This window comes from Varroa jacobsoni, unplaced genomic scaffold (genome assembly GCF_002532875.2).
Source record: "Varroa jacobsoni isolate VJ856 unplaced genomic scaffold, vjacob_1.0 scaffold_897, whole genome shotgun sequence".
NCBI classification, from domain to species: domain Eukaryota; kingdom Metazoa; phylum Arthropoda; class Arachnida; order Mesostigmata; family Varroidae; genus Varroa; species Varroa jacobsoni.
The window spans coordinates 148,837-172,407 of record NW_019213799.1 but is presented as its reverse complement, the minus strand read 5'-3'; the positions used below and the strand labels follow the sequence as shown (position 1 = coordinate 172,407).

Here is a 23,571-nt window from a genome sequence, read left to right as displayed (position 1 = left end):
TAAGCTGTAGCCTACTTCATTCGGTGATAAATAAAAACAAATACTAGACTATAGTAGCAAATTTCTGTAATCGAACTACATAAATAGTCTTTCTAACATCTTGTACTCACTATTTCATTCCCAAGCTGCAAGATCCAATTGTGCCATAAGAAAGCACCCTAATCAAGTTATGTTTTGCTACTCAAATGCCATAAATCAGCGCTTCACCAAATTAGCTAATAAAACCTTAAGCAACATAATAAAGCGCAAGTTGTGAACCTTGCCAGCCACCTTCATAAAACCTATTAATAGTTGACTAACTCAGTCCAACCGGGACCTGTTCCCCTGTGCCCGATCGAGCCTGTAAAATTGTTTATTTACATGTTTGTTTTGGAGGATACGTGAATATACCGAAGAGCTAAGTTAGCTAACTGGGCGCAATGTCCGATGCCTCTGCAGGATCTGTTGGGCGTGTGACTGCTCCGCTAGCATGGATGTGCTCTACCCCATCTGCGGTTTTACCGAACAAATGGCACGACAATTAAGAAAAGTACTCGCTGCTTTGACAGAACTCTTATACCCCTGTCAGTCGACTCTTATCGGCGAAAAAGAAGCTTACTGTTCGCTTAAACTTGTTACTGCTTTTAGTAATATAACTTGTCTCTGCAGTTTTAAACGACAGCGTTTAACGACCACAACACAGTACAAACAGGGCTGGACACAGGCAGCGCTGTTGTCCGGGCATAGACATCTGTTGCGATTCACAACAGGTTCGAGTTATAGGCATCGCTTACGCAGGTGCACCGTCAGGTGTGAGACGAATAAGCATTAACTACAGTACAAGTTATTGCTCTCTATGGAGTTAGTGGGTAAGTTAATACAGGAATACCGGTCACCTGACAGCTGCATGGCCGTAGCCATCTAGTCGATTACGATGATGCTTGTCCTGATCTTCATACGGAGCCGTCGTTTTTCAAATCGTTTTGTCCTGTTTCGCGCCTTTATTGATTTTGTTGTCTTATCTTTCTTGCGGTAAGAGGAGTGGAAGCCTGACCGGTCGAGAATCCGAGGCTAGAAACCGGTTGATGGAACAAAAAGGTGGATCGGCTTTATATCGATCTAATTAACAACGCTGTTTTGTTGTTGCTGTTGTTATTGTCACAGATGTATTAATTGTACACGGGAAATACGAGCATTTATACAGTATTTATATAGAATATATTCACACGTAGAACTGCACATCAAGAACGCTTGTCAAATACAAAGTCATTTGATGGTTGTATGATTTTCAAAAAGTGACAAAACTTGCGAGGATGTAGCGACAGCCACATGTAGCAGAATGATATAAAAAGTTTGATCTGTCGTTTCCTTGGAATTGCTGTTACTATAGTGAAGATTTCAAGGAAAATGACGTCGACAATAGACACACCGTTATTGAGATCGGGAGCGGCTATGATACGCGATCACCCAACGGTTTGTTCCTACATAAATCTGGGATCTAGTTGTTAATACGGCGACATACGTGCTCAAGATCTGCAAGGACGAAAAGACCCACTTGAGTGACTGGCTAAGTATCAAAACCGATGTGTGATAAAGCGAAAAATATAGTAAAGGACGACGAATGTGTGTCGATAGATGCTAACAGTTCTATTTCTTGGCCAGGCGATATCCGCGGTGTGGCATTGACATGCGCTTGTGTACTGGTACAACGGGACACAGCCGCCGTGTCGCTGTAAAGTTCGTAATGGCTAGACCGAGTGACGAGCCAAGAGATTGATTTCGGCCACGCCGTTAATAGCGCGTTCCACCTTAACGACATCGAGGCGTGCTAGACCGACGGAAGTCACAGCTGTTCTTCAAAACGATCTTCAAAACGTTTGCCGGGAGCGGGCAATGCAACGATACATTGAAAAACATGGAACAGAACGCTTAATTGGAATTGAACGCTACTGGGCGGATCTGGCGAATCTGGCAGTTGGTTGTGGGTAAGTAGCGTTGTGGGTAAATGGATGATAAGTGTTTTTTTTTAAACTGTCTAATTCTCTTTATGAATTTTTCGAGTTTCTTCCCTTCTTGCCACTTCGGTTATCAGCTTGCATCAATTTGAAAGTTAATCCTTTAAGCGCTGTAGTTTTTTTGATAGAGTATAACTTCCCAAACTCGTCTTCCGTCGTTTTCGCTTATCGCATACCGCACTTTCCATTTTTTCTCGTTTTTAGTACGTTCATGACGTGTTTCCTTTGACAACTTTTTCCACGTGTTCTTTTCTTAGGGTTAATGTAAATCCAGCTCCAAGGACGTTCGTCTTCTACACGTATCCATAACGGCTATCCATAGTCCTTCAAGCCACTCGCATAGATCTGCTCTTTAATCACATCGACGACAACGGCAATAGAAGTAACAATCACATCAAAGTGGATAACTTCTAAATTTATCACACTTAGATTTAGAGCTAATGTTACCACCAGCATAGTAAGAACTCGGGCTAAACTTTACGTTAGCACTATTGCTACTACGTTGGGCATCATCTTGTAAATTCATGCACTTCCCTCTCGGCCGATGCCTGAACGGACGGTGTTTGTAGGCTCAGTCAGTGTTTTAGCGCAATGAAATATGTTGCTTGGGCTTTTGGCGTTGATGATAGCAGCAGTGACGATATGAGCTGGGACTATACGGGACGCGGCGAGTGCGTAGAGGACAAGAGCGAGCTAGGTTAACAATGGCGACACTACAATAGGTACTATGAACAGAGTATGGTGCTAGCAAAAACTGCAGACTCTCGTCGGAGACGAACTCTGCTTCGACTGCAAACTCTCGCAGACAACAAGCTAATGATTTGCCGCGCACCGAGTTGTTTCTGTCGAGCAAGCTTAGGCGGTGAACGATACCCGAGATTACAGGATGACTATAGACAAATCTTGCGCTCTACGAGCCAGAGAGCCGATATCCGAGGATGGACATAACGGTATTCCTTATGGGGAGAGGGCGGCTAGCTGTATAGTGGAGGGGGCCCAGGTCCCGAGCCGTGTAGACCGTCAAGACGTGAGAAAGCAGAACGAGGATGAAAGCAGCGCGTTGCGCACTCGATGCATGCACCAACTAACCGCAGTTCAACTACACTCAGCAGCTGTAGTACCGCCGCCGCCGCCGCCTGCAGTCGACAGCGACAATGACGCCAACTCAGTCAGACAAAACAGAGATAGCGCGACCCCCAAACAGGCTAGATCATCTGAGATATTAAATTAGCACAGCACGGGGCGGAGAACAACTGTTAAAGGGTTGAGCGGTGCGGCAGCCCGCAGCTCAGATTCAATTCAGTTCCCTCAATCTGATTCTGTAAGGAGCTCTGTGTCACCTGTTGATTAGAGCATATGGGCCTACACTAGTGAGCACACACTTTCTTTCGCTCGTGCCTTCATTCCCTTGAAGCAAACAGCGACATTCGCTTTTAGTTGTTACCGGAAACTCGGCCTGCGAAGACACCAAATTAGACCGTCATAAGCCTTCTCACCAGCATCAGCGCTACAGCAGATCAGAAGAACAGCTTGGTCGTCACTAGACACCACAGGTAGACAGAATCAATAAGAGTATGATGCCGGAGTGTAGTGTTTACACTGCCGACTGTCGCAACTGCTTATCCTTGCTATAGGGTTGAATAGTACCGCCAACACTGTGTCGAGGCAGTCATTCGTAGCGAATCGTAGTAGGTTCAGGTAGCAGGAGTTGCCTGCGTTAAAAGTTATAATAGGATGGCGGCTGTCGTCGTGACTCTCTGTTCTAGGCAGCCGTCTTGAGCAATAGATCGTGAAACAGTAAACAGCACGACAAGATTCGCACAGCGTCGTTAGCCGTAGAGGCGGAGATAGCCGCACAGAACGCAAGAGAAAGCAGCAAATCAACCAGGCAAAAGACCCCTAGCCAGATCTCAGGCCCTGTAACCCGTTCGTAAGAAGTCGGACGTCGTTGCCGTTTGCTAGCTAGGGGGGTCGCACTTCCTCCAAGAACTCACTCTTTGCGCAAGTGACTGCTATAACGGTCTACAACGATCACTTTGTAGCCCGCCCTTCTAACCTGTGAAGCATCGTACTGGTGTCGTTTTTGATGCGATAGCGGTGGCGGCGACTGCGGGCGCAATGTTGATAATCGGTATTTCGCGCATCTGGTGGCAGGTCTAGAACATACGGTATCGTTTGAGGCTCATAAGCAAAAAAAAGAATATATATAGACTATTATATTATCTCTGTTGATCCACTATATCGTATCCTATACAGCGAAGACTGTCGCTCACGGTGATCTGCGCTCTTTTGGCTCTTGCTATCTTTATCACCCACTACTGACCTGGCCTGTTGGTGACGATGTTGATAAGACCATTTCCTAGCCTGGCTGGTTGCGGCAGTCGGGCAGATCAGAATCATTGTGAAACAAAGCGATCAGGAAGATATCAGTAGCTTACCTTGATCTTCTCGTGTAACTATTTTTTTCAGCTGAAGTAAACAGTGGGAACTCGCTGAAGGAAACAATCTCTGTTTGATACCTACAACGGCTGTTTATGTTGACAGCGTTCGACGTGACTGGACTCCTGCTAGTTGAAAAGAAATAGCTTCCTCTGCGCGTCTCTTTCGCCTCGTTGTAATGTAAAACAAAAAAAAAAATAAATGGTTTGTTTAGAAGTGCCCCCTCAATTAAGGTGGCTCGCTTTTAAAACCTGTTGACCTCACTTGTAATTATTATATTTTTGTTTTTATACACAGAAGGCACCCTTGTGCCAATCGAGGGTAATGGTTAATAAGCAAGGCTTGTTGACGCCGGCCTGTCCTGTAACCCTTCATAGAGTATTCGAATCCGGGATTGCCAAATCATTCTTCCAGGTAAGATCGAATGATACTTGCAATTTATGCTATTGGATAGACGTATTACTGCACAGTTTTGCACAGGCATAATTTTTATTTAACACTTTGATGAAGATAGCTTTGTACACGACATTAGCAGTAGAGCAAACAGATTTATTTCGAATGTCACTTGGGGATCTCTGACCTTTGAGACTTACACCGTCAGCTAACAAATATGGTTCAACCAGTTGGTTATTCGACATTATCTAACGCGACATAAGCGCATTATCCACTTGACAAAACGGTGCTGATGAGTATCGCCACGAGTATGTACTAGGTGTTTTGCTAATCAAAGCGTGTCCTCTCATCGGTAAGCGCCTTTTGGTGCCTGCAGACAGGCCGATTATACTCGGCGGTGTAAACGCCGCGATGCCATTCATCTTCGTCGTCGACATGACACGGGCCATTGGTATCGTTGTGCTAACAGGTAGTTTCCTTACTGTTCTTGCAAACGTACATCAGGCTTTAACGCACCGCAGGTTCCTGACGCGCATCCCAGTGTCCCCTATGATCGCAAGCTCATTTAACAGCGATTACCAGCACTCTCATCTATAGTAATTTCGTCCAATTCAGTCCTTGCAGCTCGGTCGGTGTTTTGTCTAAATCGGTAGCACCTCCTCGTCAGTCATTCGACCGACGAAACGGGCCGAGTTGAACTGACATGCGCAATCATCCCTCAAAGGTGCTCGAACGACAATGAAGAGAAAGTGGACAACGGTTACAGAAAGTCAAAAAGCTCGTATACCTTTCTATCAATGGCTGCACGATCAACACAAGGTTGTACACATACAAGCAAGGCTCATGCCGTCAACCATTCTAGGCTCTTTATCAAATCGCCTGAAACAGGCAATTCTCTTTGCTGCTACGGCATGATTGACATTTCGGTACGGCGGTAGGATAGGGTGGCTTAAAATTGCAGAGTCAACAGAACCCAACTGGCGGGTTTGAGGGTCGATTGCTGGTCTGTCGAAGCAGGATTTACGCGTTAACTTCGAGCAGTGTAGTCAGTGAGGGTAGATTTTCATATGAGGTGAAACATCTCGCTCTGGCTTGTGCTATTTGAACCTGTCTAGGGCGATTGGTGTACGAAGGCCGACTGAGCGCCAGGTTTCAGCAGATCTTTTACACGTCTATTGTTGGTAAGGGCAATGCACCTGCTATCGGTGTAACTCAAATATGCCATTGTCATCGATAGTGTTATACGCAGCTGTTGGTAAAGTCGCTGCGGATAGTGATTATGCCTGTTATAAGACAATAGTTGTTTTCTTTAGTAGTCTACTGCTGACATGTATAACCTAAATACATCAGACACAAATATCGATATCTATGCATGGTTGAGTGTCTATCGTATCGTTCATTGAAAAACAACTTATTACATTAATTGCAGTCAACTTGGCCGTGGAACACGTTATAGACAGTGGATTCTCATCATTGCTGGCTAACATAATTTGACCCCTTAGAAAAACTGGGCCGATAGCATTTCTGCACCCGCTGTGTGCAGCTAAGTTTCAAGTTAAGATGTCCGCATCGTTACAACATATAATAAACATGTTTATCAGATATTATAGAAGCGGAATGTCTGACATAATTCATTTCGCTAGTCCGGCTATCAGATGGGTCCAGTTGTCGAAGGGAGGGCATAAAAATAGTGAAATTAACTTATAGGCAGACAACCACACGAGTTGGACCAAATTACAAAAACTGAACACCCATGTTGAAGCGGAGGATACATTGCCAAGTTGGAAACGTTAGTTAAACATCGCTTCATACGCTTTGTCTCCCTACAATACGATATGATCTGCATCCACACCGGTGTCGAACCTAGACCATCCCATGTATCTGTAATGCAAGCACGTTGGAATTGCACTATTACGGGAACTGTTAGGATATAAAAATTAATTGTACACTCCCTTGGGTCTTTTTTAGATTACTAATTATGAAACTCTCTTATCGATTGGTCGATCGCAAAACGTCAGATTATCGGTCATCCTAATCATTTCACTAAATGGTATAATATTTGCTTCCATTAAGCGGTCTGGTTTTTTATGCCAAACATGATCAACAAAGATCTGTTGATTGTCAGCGCAGAAAAATTAGCCGAAAACTAAATTGTTTTCTTTCAACAATAACGAAACTACTTGTTGCCTTACGCGAAGTTTTACGTGAAGCCTTACAGAAACACTCTCTGAATTAGATGACCAGCTAACGCCATTATCATTCAAAGCGATTGTGGGTTAAGCCATTGTTTAAGCTGGTGTTTTACATAACGTAATGATCTTGTCATTGATGTGATCATATCCCCCACCGAGGCCAGTGTCGTACACGGACACGACAGTAGAGTGCAAGATGAGTTATTAATCGCTCTCGCAAAAACCAACCACTGTTTTTCCCTCCTGAAGTGCAATTAAAAATACGGGTGCTGCGACCTGTCTGTTTGTTTAGATATGTGTGTTGATTGCTTAACGTGGATAAAATTTCCCTCTTTTACGCGCCCGTTATCCTTTCATCGATAAAATTTAATGTACCGTGTCTTTGTCACCTAGCCCAAGTGTAAAGAAGAATCGTTATTGAGTGGCTGAAATTTGCTTAGAAAAGTTGTCAAGTAAATGATGATAATATTAACTAAGCCTCTATGTCCACATAATCCTTATGCTATGCCTTGAGAAAGTGCTAGGCTTGCCAAAGGGGAAATGCTCGACTGCCTTTTAACCTTCGATACTAGCTACCCTGAACATACTAGCGCCTGTAGCTTCGCGCGGTCCATTGAGCTTCTAGTTAGTGTGAATAGGCGCCGGTGTATGAGGTGTTTCCACATAAGCCATTGGGTCTATGCATCGTATCATAGTTTTCTTGTAACCGTCCCAGTTGTGAGTGCAATAGCAACGACACTAAGCGGCTGCACCCGTGCAGCGATTACTGTCGACCCACTCAGCGAGCTAAAACAATAGTAGACGTGTTAATCTTTGGTCCTCTACAGCGTCCGTTAAAGACTGAACAACGAGACTGACTCGGAAAACTCTATCCGGCGCGGCCAGCCCAAAAAACAATTTTTGGACATCGTCACAGAACCATTACGACTGCCGCAATGACGGGCAAGACGGCGTTCTGCTATTTGAGGTTGATGACACAAATAATTAATCCTAGTGGGACAGGTTATAAACGAGGTGGAAGTGCTTCTTTTGGTCTGTAAATAATCTCAGCTCGCTTAAATCATTCTATGATTATTAACAGCTAATTATATGACGTAGTGATAGTATTCGAGACAAGAGTTACTTCATTAATGGTCAAATAAGTAATCAATTTGTTGAAAGCAACAAACGAATTTCTACCTGTCCATTATCTCGATAAATGTCGATGTTCACGCAGGAGTCCATGTAGGTTGCTCTTCCCTTTGAAGAAAATTAATTGTTTTTTTTATATTATAAAGAATATTGCAAAAAGTAGCACTTCATCTTTTTCACTATTTCTGCAGCACCATTTCACAGTTTATTACAGCTAAGGGCGCACGCTAATCAACATTTTAAAAAAATTGATTTTACCCTCCTTGAAAATAACACACATCATAGGACTGACACCGAACGCCAAATCAGCTAACTAACTAACTAATACTTTTTCGAATCGTAACAAATGGTGTTCCGCTTTAAAGTCACCAAGTAGCCATTCAGAGGTCGGCGCTTATCATCTGGGACGAATTCTACCAACAAGCGCTGGGCGCGCTGCAACAGTATGGTCTTATTCACTGCATTAGTGGATGTGGGCATGAAAAATATGTACTGGGTCGTTCTAGTCCGTTTGGATGTTTCTGATTATTTTTCCTTCTTTGGTTCCCCCCTTCTTACCGTATATTTTCTGACCCAATCCGCTCCCCTCGCCCCCTTCGGGCCCGTTTGCCTTTTGGTACCGTTACCTTGTTATATTTTGCATGTACAATTTGCTCGAACTGCTACCGACGTTTGATAGTTGTCTAGCGCTCCGCTGGGAATGTGAAATTTCTTTTGCTTCTTGTTTTTTCTTTGATGAAGTGCAAAGATGAATGCTACATATTTCGTGCTACCTGAACCAGCAATGCCACTTTATCTTAAATGCTTTCCCTTCCAATACAATTTCGTCTGCTACTCGTTCTATTTGTCGGCGTCATCACAGCTCTAAGAGCCGGTCGATACAAATGCGTAATGGAAAGACTTCAAATACCAACACGATTTATTCTCCTTTCAGTACAGCCCAGGTATCAAACCATGAGTAGGTCTTTATGAGGTACGCATCGTTTTCCAGTGAGCTGTCTTACTTTTTCTGCTATAGCTCTGTCGGAAACCAACTGATCCGTAGAATAGAAACATGTCATAGTTTCTACTAGGTGTCTATTCACCCGTTCATAAGCAATTCGATCACAGGTCCAGCAGACGGCCTGGAGTACGAACTACCTGGGACCCAACATTATTTACCGTATCATTACCTCGTTGTGCTTATACCCGCCTACCAAAAAAACCCATCAATTCCTGCTCGATTCGGCCAGCTGTCTTCAACATGAACGAACGCTATACGCGTAGCTTTGTTTTGTTGAACTTTATTCGCTTCTACCGTGTTCCTTCCTAGATCCCTTCTACCTTGCGTTATTCTCCAGGTTAGGAGATAATCTTTCGCCAACTCAATAGTAGGTAGTAGCGACTAGTACTGTCCATAGTGTAACGTAGTCGTATAAGTGGCAGCTATTGTTATAATCGATAGCGTACTTATAAAGCTTCGGACGAAGGTAGCAGTAGCAAGACCGAATCCTGTCATGACTGTTCGCCCACCTCCTGACGGCTTCACAGAACATAAAGCAACTAGCTGCTTGCTACGCTGTCTTCCTGTCCCTCAACCAACGAGCTCCTTCGTTAGCCCTGGCCGACCATATACACCAACCGTCTTCAGCTGTCTCTGCCGAACTTCTGTCCGCTTGAAAATCTTAGAGGTTGTCATTACCGGACAACCATATGCAATCGTGAAAGGCTCAGCAATAACAGGCGTCGTGTTGAGCCGTAGTTAAAGCAAGCAACCTCGTCGTGGCGTGTAGGCCGATCATCCTTTGTTAGAGCAAAACTAGCAGAACAACACAGATCATTGTGAGCATCAGCAGTATGAGAGTATTCGCCGTCGTGGCTGACCGACCGGCTATCTGTATGCGAAAAACGTATAACACGCTCTGCCGAGCGGATACAGTTAGCAAGAGATGTAAACGGGTGGTTACGGCTTCCCGAGGATCGCAACGCGATCAACACAAGACTCCGTTTGATGGTGGCGCCATCGTTAGTTCCACATTGTTCCGAGCTGGCGCTATGTTGTAAACCCACAGCAGCCGCCACAACAACAACAAGAAAGATGGCAACAGCGACAGCAGAAGACAGTCAGTCGACCGCGTTTGCTGTGTCCGCTTCGGGGGTTCCTGTGGTAGCAGCGGCTGTGCAGTCGCAAATACATATATGTATATATTCTACCAAATCAATCTAACCTCTTACTGTCCAGTCACCTGGTTGAAGGGGACAATGAAGGACAGTCTGCGAAAACGACGGCAATTATAACGATGGAGAAAATGGAAACGAACCGATTAGCAAAGGGTTTCTATTTATTTTGTTGGGTGGGATACTGGCGATCACCCCCCTTTCTTCTCCACCTACTTTGAATCGGCTTCCTTTCTTCCCCGGCAACAAAGATGTCGCTGTATTAGATCGCATTGTTTGACACTTATTGTCGGTTATTTCTTCGTCTCTTCGAATTTTCTCCTTTCTACCTTTTTTGTTCCATTACTGGCTATTCTGCTATTTGACGGCGCGTGCAACCTTCGTCGTGTTACAACAGCATCAGCAACAACATCAACAATGATAATAATAATAGTAAGAACAACGCCTCCAGAATAGCCGCGCGACATGAGGCCAGCGGTGGTGACGCTAACCGGTTCAACAGCTGCGGTAGTGTCAAAGAGCGGCAGCTCGAGTTCCAATTCGCGCTTTAACTCCAGTGCAGGCTGACTCTGGTCACAAAGACGAACACAGAAGGATACTGTTGCAGAAGACGTGTGAAAGTCGACAAAATGATCATGGCAACACCGAGCATCGGCGACACGGTTACGCGTAATGGCGTTTCGACTATGTGATGAAAACGGTGAGCAGGAATAGGAAGACTGAAGACTATAGTGTACGTTGTCGGCGTTTCGTTTCACCTCATGCGGACGACGATTCCGAAGCAGCCAGCAGGATTTGGAGCAGCCTGGGATTAAGCCGCATGCTTGCGAGTTAGCCGGCTAGAAACGGTTAAACGATTCGACATTGTTCCAGTTACTGTAGAATAGATAATAGTAACGAAGGTATGGATGAAACCAGCATGTTGATAAGAGCCTGCCCAGTTCGGGTAGTTTGCACAGCTTATTAAAACTATAGCCATTGGAAACAATGGAACTCGTTGCTTGCGACACGGGTACAAAGTACTTCTAGCCAAGTCTAGCGTTGCCTAATCCCATCTGAAGGCTTCCCAAGATCGCTTTTTATTCAATATTAATACTATAGATACTCTATCGTTTTTGAGACAACGGCATATATTCTGGCGTCGATCAGATGCGAGTGGTAGGTTCAATCAAGCTAGCTTGATCATCATCACTATCTTATGAATAGATAAGTATAAGGAATGCACCTGTATTGCGCCTTGACTAATATTTGGCCATCTCTCGAGGTGAACTATTAAACTGATTTACTGCACACGTGTGCGTAGAATCTCTGAAATTTTTAATATTCGAAAGTTTCTCCTACTACATCGTGCATGGAATAGAGAAGAAATGTCAACCGCTTTGTAAACGATTCATTCGAAGCAACTGTTTTATAATATATATGTTTATTGCAGAAAAAAAATATGCTGTTGTTATCTAGAACAAATGCATCAACTCGAACGTTTATGCCAGCTTCAGGCGTTACTATGTTTTGTTTGATTCCATCAATTAGTGGCATACCAAGTTAATGTTCCTAAAGTGCTAATGACTGAATACCGTGTGTAGTTGGTCTTTGACACTAGTTTCATAGCCCTAAACAATACCTTAGCAACACTATCTTTATCGGATCCTGCTTGATCGTATGCTCCTGCTGACATCGCTGACTTTGACAACGACGACAGCCGTAATAGCGTAATAGTAGCCAAAGCGATAACTTGGTCGCTAAACGTTACCCGTATGCTAGAAAACCTGACAGCTGACTTTACTGACTTCCACAGATCGGTGGGTTCGAGTGGCGAGCAAACGTCCGTTCGTTGCAAGCGTTTGACGACTTCACCGTTAGCTGTTCCTCGTTCTTTTTGGACGTTTGAATTTGTTCGACGTTCGACGGTAGGCAGCATCGCGCTTGGGGCAATAGCTGGGTCGGGTTAGCCAGCGGCAACAGTCGTCTCTAGTTATTGCTCCAGTGGTTATTACATCGCTGCATCGATGGTATATCAACGAACTGCTCAACTGCTTCACTCCAGCAATAAGGCAATAGCAAGAAGGACAGAAAGACTAGAATCAACGACAGCATTTGTTAGCGCCGCTAGCAAAAATCACCGGCTTGTGTCCATTGGCTCATTCTAGCGTTAGCTCGTATGTCCATGTGCTTCATTCGTATATTTGGGGATTCAGTCATTAGTCGGTCGTCAGGTTGGCTCTCAGGCTGTGTACCATCGCTCTGTGAGTGTGTCTGTTGTATGTGTTTGTATGTATATCTGACTGAGTATTCTCCACCTTCGGACTCTCGTGACACAGATTCTCGTTTTCATCCAATAGAACACTACGAGTCGCAATCGCCGGCCTGTAGACAACATTCCACAACGAACATCAGACGGTCGGTCGGTCGGTCGGTCGGTCGGCCCAGGGGCCATCATTTGGCCAGCTATACGTAGTCGAAGCGGTGCCATTTCTCCCCACAGCAGGAACGCCACCAAGCAACCAACTAATAGTGAGCGATTCATGCTACGAAACGATGCCAGACAAGCCGGCCCGAACTGAAAACAAGAAGATTCCTTCCCTTAGCCAATCTTCAACCACTACCTCTGTGGCCAAACCCGCTGTAAAATCCTCTTCCAGCTTCATGAGCTGATGATAGTATCGTTGCTGTGTTCTGCTGGAGCGCCGATGTTGCCTCAGTCGCTGCTTCAACCGGCACCGTTTCTGATCCTGCATCCCTTCTGACACCAGCATTCGCTTCGAGAACCGCGTACTTCATTTTTTTCGTCTTCGTCTGCTTTTACCGCGAGCGCCGCTTCTAGGCCACCGGTCAAAGAGGCTTTGGTGACGTGGCTGTTGTCGTTCAAACTGCTGTTGTTGTTGTTGTTGTAGCGATGGTTATGGTGATGTTGCCGTTTTCTTTCTGCACCATCGTGTCAGCGGGGCTCACAGTCAAATGACGGAATGCCGGCGACCTGCATCTGGGTAGTGACGGGGTTCAAAGTGACGCGGGCACATGGACCAACAGTAAGGGTCTAACAGCGGCCGGGACGACGAGACCGCCATCGGGCTATGCTGCGTGAACATCTAATACTCATATCGTGGTAACTTCAACGATCTATCCGCCAAGAGAAACCTCTCAATCGGGATGGGTCTAGGAGTGGTGTACAGTTCCAGAAAGCGTGCGGTTAGTAACCGCATTTGCTTTCGGGGACGAGTAGAACTCACGTTAAAACAACGAGGAGCAGAGAATATTGCTCCATTATTGTGACTGTTCATAGTAGCTACCAGTATTGGTCGTAGTAACTAAACCGCCTTCATGAAATAGGGCAGCGGGAAGACGTTTGCCTGCTAAATTTGCAGACACGTGGCTTGGCCCAAGCTCTAAGCCGTTCGTCTAGCCCCGAAGGGGCTGTCTAAAGCAGCAGTGCAGAAACATTCCTTTATTGATATTCCTCGAGTAGAACGTCGAACATGAACTCCATTTCCGCCTATTTATAAATCGATAACTATGACTGCTACTATATTTTATTTATATATGGTTGTTGGTTCGCTTTGAGGTGACATACAACTAGTAGAATAATGTTTGCCTTTAACGATACGATTTAAACAAACCAGCACAGTTTGTTTGTATTCTAAGCAGATGTATACATTTAATGGTATAAGCGACCAGTCTGTAGGTTCGATGAAGAGGTCACAGCAACAGCACGACCTGTGTATTATATCTATGTCTTCAACAGATTGAGAGGTTTCATCGACTCATATGTTACCCTGTTGTTTTTTTGTCGCTGATATCTTTTTTGACCCATAATGTTCGCGAAATATGGAAGTTCGATAAGCGTATGGACATAACAAATACTACAACGAATAAAAATCTACTTGACGCATCGTTCAACCCAAATCTGCTGCTTCACCAGGTTTTACTTATTGGATTTACCCGTTGCTCGACTGATCTAGACCGGAACTTCGTTGCGAGATTGCCTGTTTTTAATAGTTTCATGACAGAAACACAAAGAAAAGCAAAACTATCCGATAACTAAATATTCGGAGCTTTTCTTAGGCCGAGCCATTCTTAAAAGTTCTTCAAGGTCTACCCTTTCTTGGCTACCCCCGATATTGCCTTGCATGTACATCGATTCATTCGCGCCGCTGTTTTTTTTTTGCTTATACTATACGCACGATATGCAGTGCCGGTCATTACAATGACTTCGGCGTTGCAAAAAGTCGTTGCTTCAGTTCAAAGCGTGTGACGCGCGTTGCCTGCTGTGATAATCATGGGTGCGTAATGGGCACCTCTATGCTCTCGTTTCTGAAAGAAGTGACCGTGGTAGAAATACATATTGACTGCATCGCCTCCCAACGAAGTTGATGTCGCCTAACAAAGATGAATCTCTGCTGCTGCTGCGTCCGTTGAATACCGTTTTTTACCCCTATTGTTTTGATTTGAAGCGGGTACTGGACCCGCAGACATCGTCGCTTCCATTTCGACTGTCGTGTTTTGATCTATTTAGTACTTTGCCGTAAAGACGCCGGCTAAGCGTTTTCTAGTGCATATTTTGTTGATACTCGCGTACGACGTATGTGTATACATAAAACGACCTTAGGCGTCGAACATGCGTCGACATTAAAATTGGTACTAGCCGATGGGTCCTAAAGTAACGCACATCCAGGCGTGTAAACATTCAGTACAACGGCATATAGAAGCATCACGAGCAGCTGCAGCAGTGGTAAGAACTGGGCCACGGTGAATGACGCTATTGCACGTTCTGGAACACTCGTTCCCTCAAGGTGCGACGAGGAACGGGATATTTGTCGTGGCTTCGTTGACTGAATGATTTTGCCAGTCAGCATGTGTGTCTAATGCTTCGAATTGGCCGGAATTCCGCTATCACGTACTAGATAGAATTAACATTCCTAATAATGACTGCATAACAGTACGGAACAATAGAATTATCTAGCAAAAGATTTCGTTTGACGAAATATGTGCTCACTATAATTGAATAATGCATAATGACGGCCTGTGTAAGATAAGCATAGTATACCGTACGATCCTGAACTTTGCGCTGTGATGTCAGCTTCACGGAAATTACTGCATATATATATATATATATATATATCACTGCTATTCGCAGTATCGGAATTATCTGGTATCAGTAGCGCATTCAATCGGAGCATATTACTAGTTCAGAACTGGTTTCAGCTTACTCGTTGTCACACGAATTAGTTTCTTAGTAAAAACTTAAACATTATTGACATTATATGTCCTCGTATAGTTGAATCTCGTATACCCCAAGCAGATTAAATCGACCCTAAGCATACGATCACAGTCAAACATCTTTTGACTTGATTGGGCCGAGTTGGCTCAATTAACTTCCTTCACACATCTCGACACAGACGTCAATGGCAGCTTCAATAATCATGTTGACTCGCAAGCATAGATATTAACCCTGTGACAGTATTCAAATCGCTACGCGGTTTATAGGAATCTACAGCAGAATGAAAGGAAGTAAATTTTCAAAAAATTCAGTAGTACAGGCGTTCATGTAGGTGCCGTACATTTCGGTAATGCCAGAAATAGCAAGTCGGTAGAGGTAGATGATTTGCAAAGAACGGTGATGTCTTTCAAACAGAGTGTTGCATTCCACTACGATTCTTCATTGATCAGCTTATGGTTCTCAACGAAGAGGCCGATCCGACTGTTAGCGTGTCCATAGACGCCAATGGCCTACCCCCTGTCAAAGCTCGACTACATATAAATTCACAGCATTGCAAGAGCCAGTGCTCTTGTTCAATGAAGGATCGTAGTTATAGTGACTCACGTTCGCATGAGTTGTGTTGCAATTTCTTCCTACAACGGGGTGGCAATTGTCGGTCGTGCCCCTTCTCCCTCCGGCTTTCTCTCGTCCGTCAGCATCGGCTCTTGCAAATGCGCCTGCGTTGGATCGGACCACCAGCAATAGCGTTGCGCCAGATCGCGATCCAGAATATTGGGTTCTGCTGCCTTAATCGCCTTTACGCAAGCATGGACGCTTGCTGTGTAATTCTGTAAGCTAGACCTATTTTTCCTCGGTCCCTTGTTCTCTTTACCTTTACATTCTATAATTCCTTCCCTCCCTGTCGGTCTTTGCCTCTGCCTTCATTTCAAATATGCTGCACTTCGTCTACATTTCTTATGCGATACATCTACGTTGGACAGAGAGCCTCCCATTCGTTGTATTCTTGACTTACGGCCAGACTCACTACCTCAATGTCTTTTCAACGTTCAACCGGAGAGTCTTCGTCAATGGAACGCAACGAAACAGGGCAGCAATTTTCAACACGAAACCAACCCCGTCAGCGGCAGACAGCGTCCAGGGTCGACTGCGATCGTTGCTCACAGACAGCATCTTTACATTGGAACATTGTAACTAGCCGGGGTCAGTCGAGCTGTGTAGTCAAATGGTCTGGTGAAGTCGAACATTCTGGCTACTTCGACCGATCGCTAGAGTTGTTGAGGCTCTGGCCTTTCTGTGCTTCTGTCGCCGCTTCAACATTATTTTGTGGTGGTAGCAGTACGTTGTTTGTGACGTTATACTACTTCGACAGCGAGGGCATTAACGGAAAACTGTAAGAAGAAGACCTGGGCTGCAAAGTGACGAGCCACGGTGCCGCGAAGCTGCACGGCGCTCGTTGTTCTACCCCGTTCTACTCCATACACAATATATATGCTGGGCGCTGAGGTAGTCCTGCTATGATACAGTCGGTCAGATCTCGGTGTAATTTGCTTCGAAGTCGCGCAGCTCTGAACGTCGTAATTCAAGAACTAACGTCACAGGAGCTGCCCGGTTGATGAGAAACGGGGGGTCATTGACCTCGTTGGTGGCACTGCGGCATCAGGGGTGCGGTGGCTAAAAAGCGACGAATCGACTAAGTTTTGTACAATAGCGGGGGTAGCATTTGTTTTCTTCCCCGTCCTTATTTGGCCGGCTATTTTTTTGCTGCGGATTTTTACCGCTTTGTTCCTGTTTCGAGTCAATCCTTGCAGTTCCTGCAGTGGAGACAAGAGGGCCAGACAAAATCTCAGCCAAAGAAAGAACTTCACAGCAATAAAACTTCAAGAGAACGAGTGAAAAAATGCAATCAGGCGAATTTTTTTGGTGTCCTCCGTAACAACGATGGTGAATAACTTGTTTGGTATCGTATTGGCAGGTTATCAGTTCAACTTTTGTAAGCTACCTCGCAGAAGTGTTCGTTGATATTTGCTCAACCTGTTAGAGCTTCGTCCTCAAGTAATTATGAGTCATGTATGTGCCCATCATTGGGGGCACACTACCGTTAGCGTCAGCGTCAATGTTGATAACACGGGCAGTAGAATAGGACAGAGCCAAAACACTAGAGAAGGGACATTCTGGCACTCTTAACGAGGGCAGATTCAGCATAAAGCATCGCGTTGCTTCTTGTGCACTGCATATCGTTGTCAATTAAATATTGCGTTAGATTATTGAACTCACATAAAACTGAGAGTACTCATTTGCAGTGCCGCTACCATACACTCACGTCTGTCACCAGATCATAATTTGTTGTCATGACTCTTCCCTATCGAATACTAATACCCATCTAATTCTTTCAACTAAAGAATTACAAAGAGACACTCCTTATAATTGAGCCGATTGTCCTTAGGCTCTGTACTATGATTATTGAAAGGATCTTGTATTCATCTTTTTCTTCAAAGACATCTACTTTTAATATTATTTCGCGTCTTATTTTTCTTTCTATCCGGTCGCGGATCAAAGCAAGGCATTTTCGTAGCGGGAGAAAACATTCGACAATTATACCGTCATGATCACTTATAGATGCGTTTAACCCATTCCTATTACATGAGTAGTTTCCTAGAGTCATTTGAACAAAAATAGATTGTTTGTCACAATATTGAACGATGTAAAACCAGCCTCTGTTTTACAATAGTACGAATATACAAAGACCCCGGTTTCTCATCCATGTTAGGGAAAAAAGGTTGTTGGTCTGTTAGCGTTTTGGATATGAACTTTGGGACATTCTTTGTTTGCATTTGGCCACAAAGGCCAAGGCGGCCAACGGTGTAAGCAAACATTTCTTTCGGATTTTTCACTCGATGACGACAAACACAAGAAAATCTCTATCGAAAAGACTGAAGGACAAATGATAGAAAAATCTGTTTTTAAAGCATACGAAAACGCGATACGTGTTCCACATTGAACTTCGACGCCTTGCTAATATAGTTCGCTCTAGTAGCACATTACGTAGACTAAGCAAATAACGGAAGAGGACATTGCCAACTTCTCTAACGGGATTCTTCTTCTTCTGCTTTTTCCGACTGCGGGCCGGGCCGGGCCGGGCCGGGCCGTACGGGAACTCCGTTTCTGTTGTTTTGGCGCTATCGCAGCCAATACAATCGCCTATCATTAGAGTTATTTAGGCGATGAATCGAGTGAAAGTGACAAGGGCCCGACCGATGCTGTAGCTTGGATCAATATACTTTGCAGCTTGGTGCGAACTCGCTGCCATCTTACAGAAGGACACTATCTATAAATAAATATACGTAGCCTGAACGACAACTGTGCCAATATGGCGGCTTAACTAATCAGCTGCCATTTAACTTTTATATATACATTTGTATTTTTTTCTATATCGAGAAAAGTGCTATTGATTGTCTATTACTTAGGACGTGTCTAATGCATATCATCTTCTATGCTATCTTGAAGCAGGGAACGGATATGGAAACGAAATCAGTTATCATATCATTGTTCTTTAAACGACTCTACCCGGTTTAGTTCCCTTGTTCTCTTCGCCATGGACTGACAACATCAGTGACTAGATCACTCGGGTGTCACGTGTAGACGCAATCAGAAAGCTTCTGGATTGACGAAATCTTTTTTCTAGATGAGGCTGAAGCCATTGTTTTGAAATTTCGCTGATAACTGAAACTCATTAATGCTTCGGGCAAGCTACGGTGCTATAAAGTGCAATAGCACCATTCATTTACCTGCTTCTTGAAATTACCTTTTGTGCTCTAAAAATACCGAAAAGCATTTGGGGCTGAGAGCTGCAAGAAGGAACCAACATCTAACTTATTTTAATTCGTTTCAAGTCTCTCTTATTATGGACCCATTTCTGTTAATCTGTTAACCTTTATCAGACCATAGCATAATAACAAATGAGAACACGTTAATTCTTTTTGAACTAAATCGATCTAGTCTCCAATAAGGCTTCTACGTAAAGCTATTTCGTACATTTCTGGTATGATCGCTTCCATATTAATGAGTAATAACCGTTTGCTTTCCAGAAGGATATCTGTTTATTGCTTTTTTGGGCGAAGAATGTTGGCGAACGCAATGTAAATAACAATGAGAGCTTACTCAAAGTCGGCACGAGTCTTCACGTCGGCTCAGTCTGAGAAGGTACTTCGGGGCATAGAAAGATTAGGCTGCTTCTATAAGAACGTGACCCGGTTACGACGTGCGCGTCTTCGATATAATCGTCGCATCGCGTAGCAGCAGACATCAGCTATTAAGTTGTTTTTTTTTTTCCTTATATATATATAGTTTATATTTTCGCGACGGGCTGCAAGGATCTACTTCGTTTTCTTAATCAAAAAAAGTTAAATCGAGCTCAGCAGTTGCTTACGGTAAGGACTCGCTTATCAGTGCGCCAGAAAGCGTCCTGCGGTCGTTCTACAGTTGTCATTGACGCTTGTATGACAAGACAATTCTGGTGGTAGGTTACGACTAAATTTTCCTTACAGTTTGTATGTGTGTGCACGCGCGCTCGCAGTATTTCCAATACAATTAGGAGCAAACGGAATTGAACAACAAAGGGTCAACGGTAAATCAGCGTAGGGGCGTCACAACTGCTGATTAGTCCACAAGAATAGTGTAACTTGCTATATATTGATACAAAGCCAGCTGTGTTGACAGCTGATAAAAATTTTCGTACGCGAAACTGAGGAGGCCATAGCATGCCATCATCAGACCGAGGGATTCCTTTCGCGATGGACTTGATAACGTTGGCGTCTGAAATGATTTCCGAGACGCTAACTGTGGACGATATCTGACGACAGTTTAATGTATAAGCGGAAATATCGATTTTGTTCGTGGCTTTGTTTTTGGGTTTTTATGAGAGAGATTTACAAAACAGTTTCAAAAAACATTGTAGTGGGTTGTCCGGAGCTATTTAGCGGGCTGGAAAACTTAAATGAGATTGTCGAAGAAGGTATCTAGGTAAGAACGACGAAATTTTAACATGTTTTAGATGCGGTCCTTTTATTCTTTACCTATTGCAGTCAGCACTTAGGGAGCTTCTTGAACGTCTTCTAGCTCACAGACAAGCCCTGGCAAAATTTAAGTGGTCAGCACAAGCTTGAATTGCGATTGACCACTTCTGTCTTTGTTAGCTTTTGTCCGCAACTGTTCTGGCCCACTCGTTCTCACGGGTGCCAGTTGTGAGTATTCGAGTCATGAAATGCTCTGCTTACTTTTCATTGCTAAATAATCATTTACCATTTTGTTTCGTCGAGATCTTGGAAGCCATATTACCGACCAGCCGTTCGAACTAGAACAGTTGATACGCCAACGGCTGCGACATAGTGAAATATTGTATTTATATATATTAACTTTTTACGATATACTTCTTAGACGATAAACTTGATCGGCAAATTGCCAGTAGTTTCCATCCGATAACTTTCAGGAAGTTTTGTTACATTTATAACGTATCTAGCAGTAAGCAAATGTTGAAAGCTCACATCTAGAACATTCTACATGCAATAAACATAGCTGTAATCGAATTGAAATGACAAAAAACGAAAGATAGCGACTACAAACATGGAAAATAACATTTAAGAATTTCAAAATGACTCAATAGAAAAAGAGTGAACTTCCCGTAAAGCTGAGTTGAGAAATGTGTTGCCTTATTCAAGTGTGAAGGGTTCGTGTTTGTAGCACTATAGATAAAATAATGATTTATAATTACATCACAAAAGTATCGTCAAACGGTACTATTAAATGACCATTACTACTCCATCAGGCCGTTAATATCTATGCGTTAATATATGTCCCGCGCGTCCACTGAGGCAGTCATGTTAGAACTCGCGTCATTAGAATACCTACGAACGGAAGTGTACTCACGCGATTGCTTCCTGCGTGATTGGCGTCTGCTGGGGCGATCTCATCCTGGCGATGTTAAAAGTTAGTGCGGCCCGTAATGACGATGGCAACGATCAACTTGAGAGAAATCTTCCTCCTTACTGCTGTTGTTTTTCTACTGGCGTCGTTCGTCTACGAAGTTTACGCCGGTTATCGTCTAATTTAGCTTTCTTTGGGGGGTTGCTCGTACTCAAGTGACACCTTATAATGGTGACATCGTTTCCTTTGTATATACGTACTTGTATGCGTGGGTAGATTAATCAATTAATGGCAGCTTTGGGGCTTTGATGTTTGATAGCTAGTTACAAATGGGTTCAGCGAAGATATTACGTTTTGCCAACTTCAGGGAAGAAGAGCGGTTCGTTGAACCTTGTGTAGGCCTTTGGATTTCGGTTTTCAGGCTTGTCGTTGTTGTTGGCCTACTTGTTATGAGTGTTGTTGCTGTACAAAGAGTTATTCACACAGATGACACGGATGGGACGAGCAGTAACAGTTTGTGACACGGAAATACGAACATTCGCTAGATAGCAATAGACGAGCAAGATCCTAGGGAATGTCCAAGCTCAGTAGTGAGTCAGCTAATGCGACCTGCAGGAAGGAAAATAAACAAAAAGTAAACACATTAGACAACCTAATTATAAAAATAATAATGACCATCATAACAATAATTATTATCAGTATTTTTTGATGTACTGTAGACCTAAGTAGTGGTCTCCATTGTCCGGAACTTTGACAAAACGTAGGTTTGTAACGCCTAAAAGATGATTTTGCTAGAACAACAAATTAAACTCACTCCATTTAAGATAGATGAAGCAGTTATTTATTGTTACCATCGTTAAGTTTAGTGATCAACGTAAGCCATTTCAGTTCCCAGCCAATAGAGACTACCACATTTATGAGTAGGCTTTGTTCGCCCTCTCCTGGTAAAGCTGACATTGCATTGTACCGCTTCTATATAGTGTAAATAATAATACATCGGTGACACGCTATTTACTATGCTAGCTGGCAATTAAAAAATCGGAGAGCAGCGCCTAAAAGATGATGGAGATCGGCGCTCGGTCGTCATCTCATACCGTTGTTCGTCAGCTCTGACCGTCGCGCTCTGTCTGTTTCTCGGTCTGATTATCTGAGTAAATCTTTTGCACAGCTGCTTTTTCTGACCAGATCTAAGTGTCTTAACATCCAGTCACGTTTTTCTGCCCGATTGAGTGTTGGTGGCGACAAGCATGCGTCTGAGATATGCTTAGCCAAGACGAAATTCGCGAAGTAAGCCGTACTGATTTGTACGTTTTGTAGCAGCTCGACAGCATTTCCTTTCTCTTCAGTGTCGCCCGGCAAACTTATAAATGGTAAGGTTCATTTAAGTTGGCCCCACGTATGAGCACGTGGCGACGGGACTTGCCATACGGTGTTAATACTTAAAAGGACCAAGCAATATTAATTCAGCACCGACATGACTACTCGATGCTTTCATGGTGTCAGTGCTATCGTGATACGAACGATGGGTCTGACGAGTCCCATAGATGATCGTGTCTGCTCAGAGAACGCGGTCTCTGTCTTCCAGTTTTCTCTGTGTAACGATGATAACAACAACTATACGCAAGTAAACGTCGACCTGTTAGTGCCGGCCGATGCACTGAATGTTGTCACCCACCGTGCAGAGGAACATGCGCAAACAAATTTAGGTATATTGTGGTTGAGTCGCCGCTGATGGCAGGCAAGAAACGAGGAGATAAGACGCGCTGCAGTGCCTTGTATCCGAAAGGGCACGTTAGTTATCATGACGCTCGCACAAGGTGAAATTAGCGAGAGGCGATTCCGTTACGTTTCTCTTCTCCCTACATACGCTCCTCCTCTTGTCGTACTTCAGCTTCTTTTTCTAGCCATAAAAAGTGAGAATTTAGAAACAATGCTGCCAGTGGCCGTTACACTGAGATCAGTCACAATAGGGCAGCGAACCGCCTGTATCTCACTTGGTCGGCGGGCTGACTAGATGGAAAATCTGATCTGATCTCGTTTTGCTGTGGTTTGTTCGGGGCGGTTAAAAGATCTAAGGTTGGGTCTAGGAGTGTGACTGCAGCGCCTCAACTATTTATGCTTGACCCAGCCG

At 44.0% G+C, this 23,571-nt stretch overlaps 1 protein-coding gene and 1 long non-coding RNA gene across 4 annotated transcripts in view; one reads left to right on the top strand and one right to left on the bottom strand.

Annotated features, from left to right (window-relative positions):
• The window catches only part of bru1 (bruno 1), a 67,580-nt gene that overhangs the window by 21,974 nt on the left and 22,035 nt on the right, over positions 1-23,571 (bottom strand). For 2 of the 3 annotated variants that reach the window (XM_022840890.2, XM_022840898.2), the window contains exon 1: positions 876-2,253. In XM_022840890.2, the coding sequence (XP_022696625.1) occupies positions 876-900 (25 nt within the window). In that variant the 5' untranslated portion in view covers positions 901-2,253. Of the gene's footprint in view, positions 1-875; positions 2,254-21,443; positions 22,050-23,571 lie in introns of those variants that run through there. The other variant, XM_022840893.2, reaches the window with a different exon arrangement.
• Positions 1,876-4,691, top strand: LOC147752909 (uncharacterized). Its single transcript, XR_015312805.1, has 2 exons — positions 1,876-1,964; positions 2,252-4,691. It is a non-coding gene; the product is annotated as an uncharacterized LOC147752909 (long non-coding RNA).